The 13,302-nt window shown below is 43.1% G+C and overlaps 1 protein-coding gene and 1 pseudogene across 1 annotated transcript; one reads left to right on the top strand and one right to left on the bottom strand.

Annotated features, from left to right (window-relative positions):
- Nucleotides 1-205: 205 nt before the first annotated feature.
- LOC112879313 lies at nt 206-858 on the top strand. The gene is made up of 3 exons (XM_025943539.1): nt 206-379; nt 467-670; nt 741-858. The coding sequence occupies exons 1-3, from the start codon at nt 212-214 to the stop codon at nt 816-818; spliced, it is 450 nt and encodes a 149-aa protein (XP_025799324.1). The 5' UTR covers nt 206-211; the 3' UTR covers nt 819-858.
- A 7,056-nt stretch (nt 859-7,914) lies between these two features.
- Nucleotides 7,915-10,401, bottom strand: LOC112881006 (annotated as a pseudogene).
- Between the last annotated feature and the right edge of the window lie 2,901 nt (nt 10,402-13,302).

The raw sequence follows: 13,302 nt of genomic DNA, 5'->3' as shown, positions 1-13,302 counted from the left end.
TGGAGGGCAGCAGTGCAACAAATTCATGGCGTATGCTCTATCCCACAAGGGTAAAGCGACATCCAGCGTCAGCTACAACGTGGAGGACGGGCCCGAGGCGTACAGCAACCCGAGCATCTATACTCGCCTCAATGAGTACACATCGATGGCGAGGGAGGTGCACGGGCCAGAGTATGATCCGACCCAGGAGGATCTTGATGCTGAAATTGTCATGAAGGTCGGAGGAGGAAAGAAGCATGGACGGTACTGGATTTGCGACGGCGCGATCGACTCCTCTTCTACTCCGACTCTATCTCAGATAAAAGCACGGCAAACGAGCTCGAGCGCAGGCATCCGACCTCGTCCGGACAGTTCGACGACCCGTCTCCAGGCACTCCAGGTTGTTGCTTATTCATACGTTTCTTATCTATTATATTACATAACTTCTCTTTTGTATTATTGTAATATTGGGGTAAAAATTTTGCAGGCTCAGCTGGAAGAAGAGAGGAGAGAACGTATGGAGTTGGAGGCAAGGATGAGGGCGGAGATGGAGGCCGAGCGGGAGGCTGACCGACAGAGGATGGCGAGCATGTTCGCGTACATTCAGAGTCTTGGCGCCGCGACGGGTCTACCTCCGCCACCTCCCTTCGTCACCCTACCTAGACCACCCACCGATCCGTTTTCTACTTCAGTGAGTATGCAATGTTCGATATGTCGTTTATTTTGTCATTTCACTCATACATTTCATCTATTTGTTGCAGAATCAGTCGGCGGCCTCCAATGATCCGTATATTTCTCCAAATCAGACCAACCGGAACAACTGGCCACCTTCGGCATAGATGATGGAGTTATTTGCATTTGAGACTTAGCTAGATTGAATGTACTTTGATTGTTCATTGTGTACTTTGTGATATACTTGGCTACAGCGAATGTGCCTACAAAGTTTGAGCCCATTGGATTAATTCTTGACATCACATGTTTTCGCGGGAACATTCAAAACTGAGGCGTCCTGGCGGACAGTCCGCCAGGCCTGGCGGACAGTCCGCCAGGCCCTCTCAGTTCTGATTGTTACTGCATAATCCTGTGTTTATCTCCACCCGTTCTTTCATTACTTCTAATCAAGCAAAGAGAAAATAGGGAGGTTATTAAAAAAACAAGATTTTCCGAGTGCTGCCTCCAGTGGCTCTCGGCAAAGAGGCAGAACGGCGCAGCTCTGGATGCCCTCTTTGCCGAGTGCTCTTGACTGGGCTCTCGGCAAAGAAGGCGACCAGGGTGGCCGTTGACTCGGTCCTTTGCCGAGAGCCTGACGGTGACACTCGGCAAAGGATCCGTCCACGGTGGCGCGCCGTGACGGCCACTTTTCTTTGCCGAGGGCCGCTTTTGGCTCTCGGTAAATTCTTTGCCGAGAGCCCGAGGAAAAGCTCTCAGCAAAGGATCCTTTGCTGACCCCGGCTTCCCCGAGAGCCCTTTGCCAAGTGGGGCTCTCGGCAAAGCCTTTGCCTAGTGCCTTTACGTCTTTGCCGAGTGCTCGGGGCACTCGGCAAATCAGCCGCGTCCGGTAGTTAGTTAGGAATTTATTTTATTCTAGTAGTATGTACATGCAAGATGTGTGTTTTTGCGATGCAGATGAATTGTAACATGTTATATATGTATGCAATATAGAATTAGCTAGTAATATATGTTGCCCCAAAAAACTTTCTGAACACTTCTTGCCAACAAAATGGCCCACCCCGGCCCTCTCATTAGTTTTACCGTACATCCTCTCCGCCACTGACTGTGGACGATATGAATCTGGCGTATGGAGAGAACTCACAAGACAATCCAAGTAGCCCAGAGAATGTTGTTGCTATGTGGAATAAAAATGAATTCTAGCTGAACTCAAAGGATTCTACAGCAAGCTGAGCACTTCCGAGAATCAGCAAGTTGACATGAAAGATCGAAAACGGGACTTTCTGAAGATAATTATTTCTTTTTTAGCAATGAACGATAGAAGGTAAGTATTGATAGATGTCTAATTCACTTAAATAGTTAAACCAAGAGAAGATAGGTGGGAAGCCCACGGGGATAATCCATGAAATGGCCAACACTCTCACGGTGCAACTGGTTAGCCAAACACGCCAGAGAAGCGGTGTTCGCTGAGCCAGCAGGATGCTGGAGCCTCGACTCCCTCTTGTCCATTCTAATGAAATTTGGAATGATGAACAATAATTCCATCTCAAAATTATTTAAAACAAAAGGAGTGGATGAGCCCAGCACAAAAAAATTGCTCTAGCTCTAGGCGTGTAAAGGATCATCCACAGCTAGAGAAATGATCAAATCATGGAAAATATATCAGAGCGAGGGTTGTAGCCAGGAGCATCTTTCAAGCGAAACCCTAAAATCAGTTTTCCTCAATAGAAATTAGTTAAAGAAGCTGAGCGCTAGATCATTAATACATAATATATAAGAGAGCAGCATCCCCTTGTGCCGCTGTGTGTCTCCACGCCAAGAACGGGAACCCCCGGATCTGATGCAACCGCGGAAGGATCGATCGGAGGAGCGATTGAGCCAAAAAGGAAAGCGTGTGAAACACCATTTGAAAACTGCTAAATCCTCTCTTAGAGGAAATCCCGAAGCAAAGCAAAGCAAAGCAAAGGAAGGAGAGAAGAAATGGCGACAAGCTGTTAAGCGAGACCAAGGAGGAAAGGTATGCAGACAAACATGCGTGAGCTGTGTGCATTTATTTGTCTGGGGGGCGCGTGCTTACCCTCCCTGTTCGGATGCTGCCCGGCGGCGTCGCATCATTGCCATAAGTATTTCCAACAAGTGGTATCAGAGCCAGCTTATGCCCAAGTATTTGCAGTTCAAGGAGATGTCGATCATCCCGGCGCACGCGGTGAAGGAGGGCGGTGTGTCGCTCTCATACCCGATGCTCACCGCCACCAACTACTCCACCTGGGCGATCAAGATGGAGGCCAACATGGACGCGCAAGGTCTGTGGGAGGCCATCGAGCCTGCGGACAGGGATGCCATGGATTCAAAGAAGGACAAGCTCGCACGAGCATGTCTCTTCGGCGCTGTCCCTGACGATGTGCTGCAGCAGATCGCAAAGAAGAAGACCGCCAAGGAGGTTTGGGAGAGCCTGAAGACGAGGTGCCTTGGCGTTGATCGAGTGAAGAAGGCACGGGTGCAGACCTTGAAGAGTGATTTCAAGGACCTGCACATGAAGGACACCGAGTCCATCGACGAGTTCGCAGGCAAAATCAGTGGCCTGTCGAACAAGTTGAGTGACCTGGGTGCATCCATGGAGGATGGCGAGCTCGTGAAGAACTGCTTGACTCGGTGCCTGACAAGTTTTTGCAGGTAATCGCTGCAATCGAGCAGTTCTCTGATCTGGATGACATGCCGTTCGATGAGGCGGTTGGCCGCCTCAAAGCGTACGAGGAAAGGATACGGAAGCGCGATGACAAGATGGAGGAGCGCCTGCTTCTCACCTCCGGCGCCTCAGCAAGTGGTGCTCCATCCCGTGGCAAGAAGAACCGTGTCTTTGACAAAGCAAAGGTGCGCTGCTACAACTGCCAAAAGTATGGGCATTACTCTTGGGAGAACAAGTGTAATGAGCAGAAGAAGGGAGAAGCGCATCTCATCTTGGCGGACGCCGACGATGAGCCAACACTACTCTGATCCACGGCAAGGAGGTGATCAAAATAAAGGCAACAAGATTAGGGGGTGAATGTTAGATTAATCTTGTTGGTTTTGCATTAGCAACATGTTTAGTCTTGTGCATGTGAATTTAGAATGTAATAGGCTAGTCCATGTGAGAGGAGTGCGTGCTGCATGGCAAGGCAAATTAGAAGTGAGTAGTGAGCTGATTGCCGGCCAGGAGATGAGTGCATGCAGGTATTCATGGGTAGCCATGCAGGGAGTTGCGGCTAGGAGTTTGATCAAGTCATGGAGCATATCCAGGAGGAAGAAGTGGTCCGACCATGCAGATGTGCGTGGCGAGCGTTCCTGAAGAGATGGCGATGTGGCTGGTCGCGTTAGTTATGAGTCATGCATGTAGTTAATTAGTGGACGAGTTTAACCGGTTGTGATCCGACTCTTGCGGCTAGTTGAGCACGCGCAAGAGACAGCATGCCACCCGTGTGAGTCTTTAAATATGAGTATGTGTAATCAGTTCAGTATAAGAGAAATAAGAGGAAAGGCATAGTTGTGTGTGCTGCCGCAAGAGCTCTTAGTGTGTCTCTCTTCCTTTGTATCAGCTAGCTTTCTTCCTTGCATCTCCATCTCGCGTAAGTATTTCCAACACCGGCGTCGGCCGCCGCTGGCCCTTTGCTCGCCGCCATCACGAACTCGGGCGCGTCGACCGAGAGGGCCTTCCTCACGATCACGGCGGCGCTCCCCAGGCGCCACCACGAGAGGAACTCCCTGGCGCCAGGGTTGAGCACGACCACAGCGGCGGCGGCGGCCCCCGCCTACTCCGCCGCAGCCTCCCTCCGTGCCGCCGTCACGATGCTCACCTGCGCCATGGATCCGTGCCTCTCGTTGTCGGTGGTCGGCAGCCGCACGCTCGCGAATCGACGACCGCGACGGCGATCTTCCGGCAGGAAATGGAGATTGAAAGCAGGCAGGCAATAAAACGGCCAGAGTGTTGTGTTCTTTAGTAGCCTTTGATCACTGCCAAAGAGGCCTGCGGCCAGTAGTGCGCCGGCCAACAAATAGACTCACTCACTGACAGTAGGGTAGCAACGCAGGTGGGACCGGGTGTCAGTGGAGACGGTGGTTGACGGATCGGTGGAGAGTCAGAAGTGACTGGTAACGGTCTTCCAGAACCGGGGCATCCGTTCGCCCGTGGCCCACTGGTCGGTGACGTAGGGTGCTGTCCTAGCATGGTTTAATTGCCTGCCTAAGAACAAGACGCTCCTGTTAGTATGGTAAGATGAGCATACCATTTTTTGATGCCGTTACAATGATGATTTGAAATCCCCGGCAGTCAAATGTGTATATATGTAGAGCTTTTATATACTGCCTGTGTTCTAATATATATCATTTAGAATAAGCTAATTAGTTCAAATGAGATAATTATCTTATCGTATATGCCATGTATTTAAAAATATCTCTTCAAAGTGAGAAACTTGATGTTTCCTAATTCAAGCAATATTTTAATATACACAATCCATTTTCACGTTTAAAACTTACTATTCATATTCTAACTTTTGCCTCTCTCCCATTAACTAACATATATATAGTTCCTACATAAATATAGAGAACTGAGTATGTCATTACATAACAAAACAAACATAACATCATGCATCAAGGATTTATATATCCACGTGTATTTCATCAGAGTTGATTCATTACGAGTATATGTGTATGAGATTCGCCTTTATTTGGTTTTGTATTGGCGGTAGGGGGCTCATTGGCCATGCATGCAATCACTTGTCCAGTCCTCTTGTTAGTTTTCGTTTAACAGATAGATCTTTGCACTCCATCCCTATGCACTAGTACAGAAATGCTCATTAGTCCTTGTTGGGACCCAATAGTTCCGGTTTCCCAACCAGGACCACTAATCCGGAACTAAAGATCTTAACTTTTAGTCCCGGGTCAGACAACCGGGACTAATGGGGACCTTTAGTCCCGGGACTAAAGGGGCTCCCAGCCCCGGCCTGGCAGGGGGCCCCTTTAGTCCCGGTTGGTTTTCTTTTATTTTTCCTGTATTTCTTTCCATTTACGTAGTCCTATATAGTACTGCTATACGTTCTAAGTATGAAATCCATATATACACACACACACATGCATGCATGCTATTCTACACCCTAGGTGTAGGTACACCCAACAAATTACTGAATAAATTTTCAGTAATTCGGCAACTCGGTTCAATAATTTCTGGTCAGATTGTTCAGTAATTTGACTGCTAGGTGTAGAATAAACGCTACACCTAAGTTGTAGAATAGCATTACTCTATGTGTATATATATGGCGAGTCTAAAATGCAACAAGGTGCATTCTCTGTACAAAATGCACCCACCCTGCAGTTGCAACCGAGAGACTACACCGATTGCAACTATGACACGATACTAATTGTAACTCGACGAAACTAATTGCAACATATCTGATTGAGTTGCAACTGGATCCGACCCAGATGCAACCTGACATGAACCAATTGCAACTAGAGTCGACCCAGTTGCAACCGGCACGAATCAGTTGCAATTGCACCCGGTCCAGTTGCAACTACGCGACTAGCCTAGTTGCAACCAGGGTTGGTACATTCTCTATACAAAATGCACCCAGGTGCATTACAGAAATATTATATATATATATATATATATATATATATATATATATACTCATGTGTTATTCTGCACCCCAGGTGTAGCTACACCCAACCGATTACTGAACAAATTTTCAGTAATAACTACTGATCGCAATTACTGAACACTATTTTACTAAACGTGATTCAATAATTCGGCAACTCGATTCAATAATTTGTGGTTAGATTGTTCAGTAATTTGACTGCTGGGTGTAGAATAAACGCTACACTTAAGGTGTAGAATAGCATTACCGTATATATATAAACATATACATACAAAACAAAGTGGGATTCAACACTAAAGTGCAACAAAGTTTTATATAACATCTATGCTATATTTACTTCTATTATCAAGATAGTGTCCATCATAGTGGAATTCACCATCTGGTTTGACGACTTGCTCATAAATAAATCCTACCAGGACTTCTTGAATCGCCAAAACTCTTTCCTGCGGAAGGAGCTGATCCTGCATCCTATGAATTTATAAAAAAGTGAAAATACTAATTCCAATAATTTTCCAAATTAGTTGAAATATTGCAAAATGTTGTTTATTACTTACTTCCACTTCCGAAGAAGGATATGTCTTGTAAGGACCAATAAAATTATGAATGTTCTCATAAACATAGTATGCGCATAAATTATTGCCCTGTGCCTGCCTCAAACACTTGAGACAAAAGAAGTTATTAGGTATCCATATGAATATATAATAAAATAAATGAAGCGTGCAAAGCAGCATCCAATACGTACCGAAAAGTTTGTCTTCAATCTAAGTTTGCCTATGAAATTATCTGGATCTTTTCACTTAACATATTCCAAATCCTGCGCATGACCAAGAATGAATACATATATTTATCACTAAGCGCATGTAAAGAATTCTCATAATTAGTAATTATTTTTTCAACAAGTCGGTCATGCTTTTGTAAAGTTTTGGATCTTTCTTCGATGAGTCCATAACAATCGTTAAGCGCATATCCAGAATTATCACAAATTAAATAGTATCCAGTGATTTCTGCAAGATTATACAAAGCCACTTTTTGTTAGGGTTAAAAAAATTAATTATACAAAAGTAAAAGGGTTACACGGCAGAAAACACACACTGAATGTTGTAAGTGTAGAGTTGAGATAGATCTGAGTGCTGATATACTGAGTTAGAGAGGTAGGTGGAGCTCCATTAGATTGTTCTAACAGGGAATCAGATCAGATGCTAGCTCCCCTTCATATGGTGACTCATGAGACTGACGATCTTGTTCTTGATTATTATAGCTTGGTTAATATGATTAGCCGATATGTTATATAAAAGGTAATCTTTTTGTGGTGTTCTTAAAGTTGATATATAGCGTCTCATCTCAAACTGGTGCAAAAATCCTTGGCATGTTTTAAATATAATGGTACGTGAAGCTATAGCTAACTGAGTTTTCCTGTATTGCTATAAGTATAAAGACCATGGTACAAATTTGCTGAGCATTTATATCAGCATACAAATGCAGTGGGGAACGCAGGACGAGAATCTAGATGGGGCGAAGAAGACCGTACGATAAAATTAAACAAGATCATAAAGCAATGCCATATAGAATTTAAGCTACATATCAATACACCATATAAGTTCAAAGAAGGAAACTATATAAATAAAAGAAAAAAAACATACCGCTAAGTTCTCGATGACCGAGGCAACTGCATCCTTCTAGTTTTGAGACGCTGAAATCGTCGAATAATTATCTCATCATCAAGAGATTTGAAGATCTCTTTCTCAGTATAGCAAACCATTAGATCATTCATCCAATCATCTTCAATTTTGTTGCGCAATTCTCTCTTAATGATATTCATAGCTGAAAATGATCTCTCAACACTTGCTGTTGACACCGGTAATAACAAGGCCAACTCAATTAGCTTGTAGACTAAAGGAAAGACAACATGATTCCCAGTTTGAACCATCTTAATAGCAAGAGATGCAATATCTTCACAAGTACTAAAAGCAGAATGCAATCTGATATGGACAATATATGCCTCGAGTTGCTCTCTTAATATTGCACGATCAACAATTGTGAAATCTTGATCATATAACTCACCAAGCTTAACAAGCTTATCTAAATTAAACATGCAAAAGAAGTTCTTTGGATCCAGGCAAGAAAAATTAACTAGCAACTCACTTGAAACCTCACTAAATCGATGGCATAACTCTGTATTGATTTTGTCAAGAACAACAAAAAAATATCTCGGTACAGTAGTAATGAAGGTTTGTCACTCTGAATCCATCTCGCCTTGATCGACCTCTAATGGGTACTTCTGCATCCATATCTACCACAGGAATATACTTTTCAGCACAAAAAAGCTTCAGATCTTCAAAGAATGACTCCCATCCACTATCTATCCTCATCATAGCCATTCTAGCTTTAACAACATCAAGTAACTCCATAGCAAGAACAATATTGACATTCTTTCTTTGCAATATTTGTGAAAGCTCATTTGTGACTGCAAGCACCTTCAACATCAATTTTAGAATGAAAGCAAATTTGAAAGTCTCCATTTTTTCTATCAATCCTGCTGTGCTTGTGTCGGTATACGACCATCTTCATGCACAATGGCAAGAACATGTAATACTGATTCCCACATAGCTTCTAAATGAATCAAGGTTAAATAATGAGAACCCCATCTTGTGTCACCAGGTCTAGCAAGGTTAGTTTCTTGATGAATACCTTTTCCAGTAAAAATTTCACCCCTTTCTAGTTTCTCTAAAATACTTTCACGTTATTTTGTTTTTAGAGCATCTCTTCTCTTGCAAGATGAGCTTGTGGTGCTTACAATTCTCTGAATATCCTCAAAAAAATCATGAACTGATTGACAGCAGGCACTACTAGCAACAGAAACCACTACGAGTTGAAGTTGATGTGCGAAACAATGAACATAATACGCATGTGGATTAATATCCAAAATTCTTTTCTGCAAGCCATTGAATTCACCTCTCATATTTGATGCTCCGTCATATCCTTGTCCCCTAATCTTGGATGTAGATAAGCCATGATGATCTAGAAGAGTTAAAAGAGCTTCCTTTAGGGCATCCGACGTAGTATCCTTGACATGCTTGAGAGCAAGGAATCGTTCGACCACATGACCTTGATTATTCACATATCTACATTACAAGAAAATATAGTTAGATAGGCAAAACAATATAAATATACATTATCATCCATGTTGCAAATATAATTACCTCAATATCACTGCCATTTGTTCTTTAACAGAAATATCACATGATTCATCAATAAGAATAGAGAAGTTCCTATCTCCAATTTCTCCTATGATGGTCTCTATGATCTCTTGAGCACAACTTTTGGCAAGATCCTTTTGAATATGTGGAGATATCATAATGCAATTTTTTGGAGCACGATTGAAAGCATCCATCACTTCCTTAATTTTATCCTTCACCCAATCAATCAACTCCCGAAAATTTCCCTTATTTAAGTAAGTAGATGACTCATCATGACCACGAAAAGCTAAACCTTGCATCAATAAAAATCTTGCACAAGCCAATGCAGAAGTCAAACGAATTTTATAGAGCTCCTCAGTCTCATGACTAATATTAGACATGACAGTATCAATGCTTTGTCTTTGATTATTAAAATCATCAAAATGCAACCTAGCATTATTGTGGATACTATTAACACCACCAACATGAGATTTGAACCTTTCAACTGCATCTTTCCAGTTATTGTACCCATGTTTGGTGAAAGCTTCATATTTATCACCTTTGCCTGGTTGCTTAAAAAGAAAGCAATAAAAGCAATAGGATGCATCTTTTGACTCACTATACTCCAACCAATCATATTTTTCATACCATTCTTCTTTAAAAGGTCTTGAACCTTGACGATATGGCCTGCGAGGAAAATCTATACCTTTTGGTTGGCATGGACCTTTCAGAATATAGGCCCTTCTCACTTCATCTTGGACATTTTTATCATATTCTTCAATCTGTCTTCTTAATGCAGGATCAACAACTATTTCATCCGGATTAAACGCTCTTCCAACATTTGATTGTTCTGAAGCCGGTATTCTTGAAGGTTTTACTTGCACATTATTGTCACCGACACCACCAGTGGTGGATCCTCGTCCTCTTGCAACTGGTTGAAAAAACCTCCTCATTTATCTGTACAAAGAGAAATAAATTTTAATTATCTAAACCCTAAACCCTAAGAGGCTAAGAGTAGAACTGAACGAGGGAGTTAGAGAGAGAGAGAGATTGACCTGTTGCGGTCTGTAGAATGGAGATTAGGGGCGTCGTCTGGCAGCCTGATTTAGGCCGATTAGGGAGGCGGGCGACTAGCAGAGCCCCTGCTCGCCTGCTTGCCTGCGTACTGGGGGCAGGGGGCTGCCGGAGCTGCAGGAGGATGGCCTGGCGCAGGGGGGCGAACGGGGGCGCAGGAGGATGGCCTGCCGGAGCGGGAGGCGGTGGTGGCCTGCTGGGGCGAGGCCGCGAGGGAGGGGGATCTACCAGGGGAGAGCGAGCCGTAGGGAGGCAGACTGGCAGAGGCGGGGCGTCAGGAGGCGGAGCGCTCGCCTCGGTTGCAGTCCCGATCGGGACAGTTTTTTTTTTAGAGAATGATCGGGACAGGGCAGGCTGATTGCTTTCGGTTTTGTGGGCTGCAGCTGCTGGGCCATTGCGTGCTGGGCCGAAAGAGAGGAGGAGAGGAGGAATGGGCTAAAAATCTGGTATTTCGCCCAACCTAATGTTATATTTTTTTTTCAATTTCGTAGTATACTTATATATAGGTATAAGAGGTTTATAAAAATTGAGGTGGGGCGACCGCCCCCATTGCCCACCCTGTGGGTCCGCCCCTGAAATGTACATTGGATGCAAACTGATAAACAGCTATATGATATGATTTGAGATATGATAGTACAAACCAATTAGGAGTAGAAGTTGCATAGTAATATCTGCGTCCAAGCTATCTATCCTACCCTTGTTTGCAAAGTCTCTTTCTCGATATCTATCCCTTTTCTACATATCTGTATCTCCACTACTTAATCTTTATCTCTATATATATACTTAATATCTATGCTGTCTCTAATTAACTCAACTAGTATATCTATTCACTACTTTTCTTTACTAAAAACGAACCACGGTGAAAGGAATGATAGCTCCAACCCTTGATGGTCTGCCACTGGATCTGTCAGGTGAGTTTGTATCCATTCGATGCACAGAGGCTGTAGACACGATTATCTTGGGGGCCAGAGCGCGCCGCCCCTCAGGCCTTTGCGGGAGTGATCTGACCATGTGAATTTCACCTCTCCATTACTGTCCTCGCTATAGTTCCAATAATCCCTACATCTCCTGATGTTTCCACGAACGAGCCGACCAATTTGTGTGGCCTCCAACTTCCTGACTTAAATCACATGTTCATTTATTAATCAATTAGTTTGAACTAGGTACGTGCCCGTGCCTTGCTAGGGGATAGCAAACATATATGCCCAGTGATCTATTCAATTGATGATATGACAGAATCAACTCATAATACCTATACAATGTGTGCATTTATTTTTAAGTAAAAATATGTTATGATACAACAGATATAATGTAATGAAAAACACATAAAGCATCAGGTCAGCCGAGTACGGGTAGAGTTGCGCATGAACACACAAAACTCAAGGAACATTATGGTAGATATATCTGATTTAAATTTTAAATATATACAAATACAAATTGTAATCTTATCATCTCAAATCTTGATACGTACTGACATTTAGTTCTTGTTCTCATTCACTCTATGAAATCAAACATTTTCATCTTCTACCACCTATGGCTCCTACTTTGTTCAATAATTGAAAGGAAATATGTACATTCTCAACACGTGTCCTGGAATTTTGAGACGTCAACAGTTTGCACATGGATTCATGGAGATAGTCATGCTCGTATCCGAACATCCTGCACAGAGCATCTTCCAGTACCGCCATCGATTTTCAACGTGGCATGAAAAATAATAACACGCCATCAGTGTTTAATCAACATATGCATGCATCGTAAATTGCAGATGACATCTTCAGGACTTTATTTCTGATAGACCCAAGGTATTTAGTGTTACTTGAGAGTTGAGATTCACCAGTCTCTGGTTTTAAATATTGCGGAGAAATAGAATATCTCTGATGACCTTTGCAGGAGCTTTGCAATTCTAGCGTGCATGTCAGCATTTCTGCAAGTATGGTACTGTGTTACCACAAATACAAATAAACTGTGATTGGTGCATGCTATAGAAAAACTAAAATTGTCATATTAACCTTCTGGTAAAGATGCAGATGATGTGGATGTCAACATTGTAAGCTGGCTCTTCACAATCTTAGAAATGTGTCTGACATAGTCGCTGCCAGCTTGCATGCAGAAAATTATGTATTCTGTTCATTGAAAAAGGAGCTCATAAGCTGCATGCTCAAAGGCAAAATGCAGTGCAGTAATTCTCGATCGGTCAAAACATGGATTCAAGCATAAGCTGTTGCATACCCCCAAAGGCACTTCGCAGCACCATGCACTCATGCATCCCGAAAGAATTCTGGAGCCTCCATGCAGTTTCTTGCCCATGCATTCAGACATAGCCGGAAGCATGCATCATATGCAATAAATGATTGCCATGCATTTTGGACACTGAAAAGAGCAACCAGTAATAACAGGAAGTAGACAATAGGATCTATATGTAGGTAAACTCTAAAGTCACAGGTAAAACAAAACCCACTTAATCGTGAAGTCCGGTATCTGAGCTAATAAATTATTCTCAACATATGGCATCTGAACAACATCTTCATGAACGTTTGAGCTGAATCACATTTTACAAAAAGGAAAGACCAAATGTCAGCTAGAATTGTTCCAAAGTGCTAATGCTAAGTTGCAATTTACCATCTCCGGATTTCTTTACCTCGTAGGAAGCAAATGGACATCATGTGCCAGTATATCTGCTACTGATGATAGCCCGGTCCTCTCAAGGCCTCAATTTGTTTCAGTCGTTTCTGTTTGCAGCATCAAAATTCAGAAAACAAATGTTAGCATATCCACCTGTT

The sequence above is a fragment of the Panicum hallii genome, chromosome 2 (assembly GCF_002211085.1).
Source record: "Panicum hallii strain FIL2 chromosome 2, PHallii_v3.1, whole genome shotgun sequence".
NCBI classification, from domain to species: Eukaryota; Viridiplantae; Streptophyta; class Magnoliopsida; order Poales; family Poaceae; genus Panicum; species Panicum hallii.
The sequence above is the reverse complement of the archived record's forward strand: the minus strand, read 5'-3'. Positions and strand labels throughout refer to the sequence as shown.

Excerpts from the sequence above, each read along its gene's own strand:
- LOC112879313 (XM_025943539.1), top strand. The coding sequence starts at position 212 with ATGAAGGTCGGAGGAGGAAAGAAGCATGGACGGTACTGGATTTGCGAC. Across the intron at positions 380-466 it reads CCCGTCTCCAGGCACTCCAG|GCTCAGCTGGAAGAAGAGAG; the intron begins GTTGTTGCTTAT and ends AAAATTTTGCAG. Across the intron at positions 671-740 it reads CCGATCCGTTTTCTACTTCA|AATCAGTCGGCGGCCTCCAA; the intron begins GTGAGTATGCAA and ends TATTTGTTGCAG.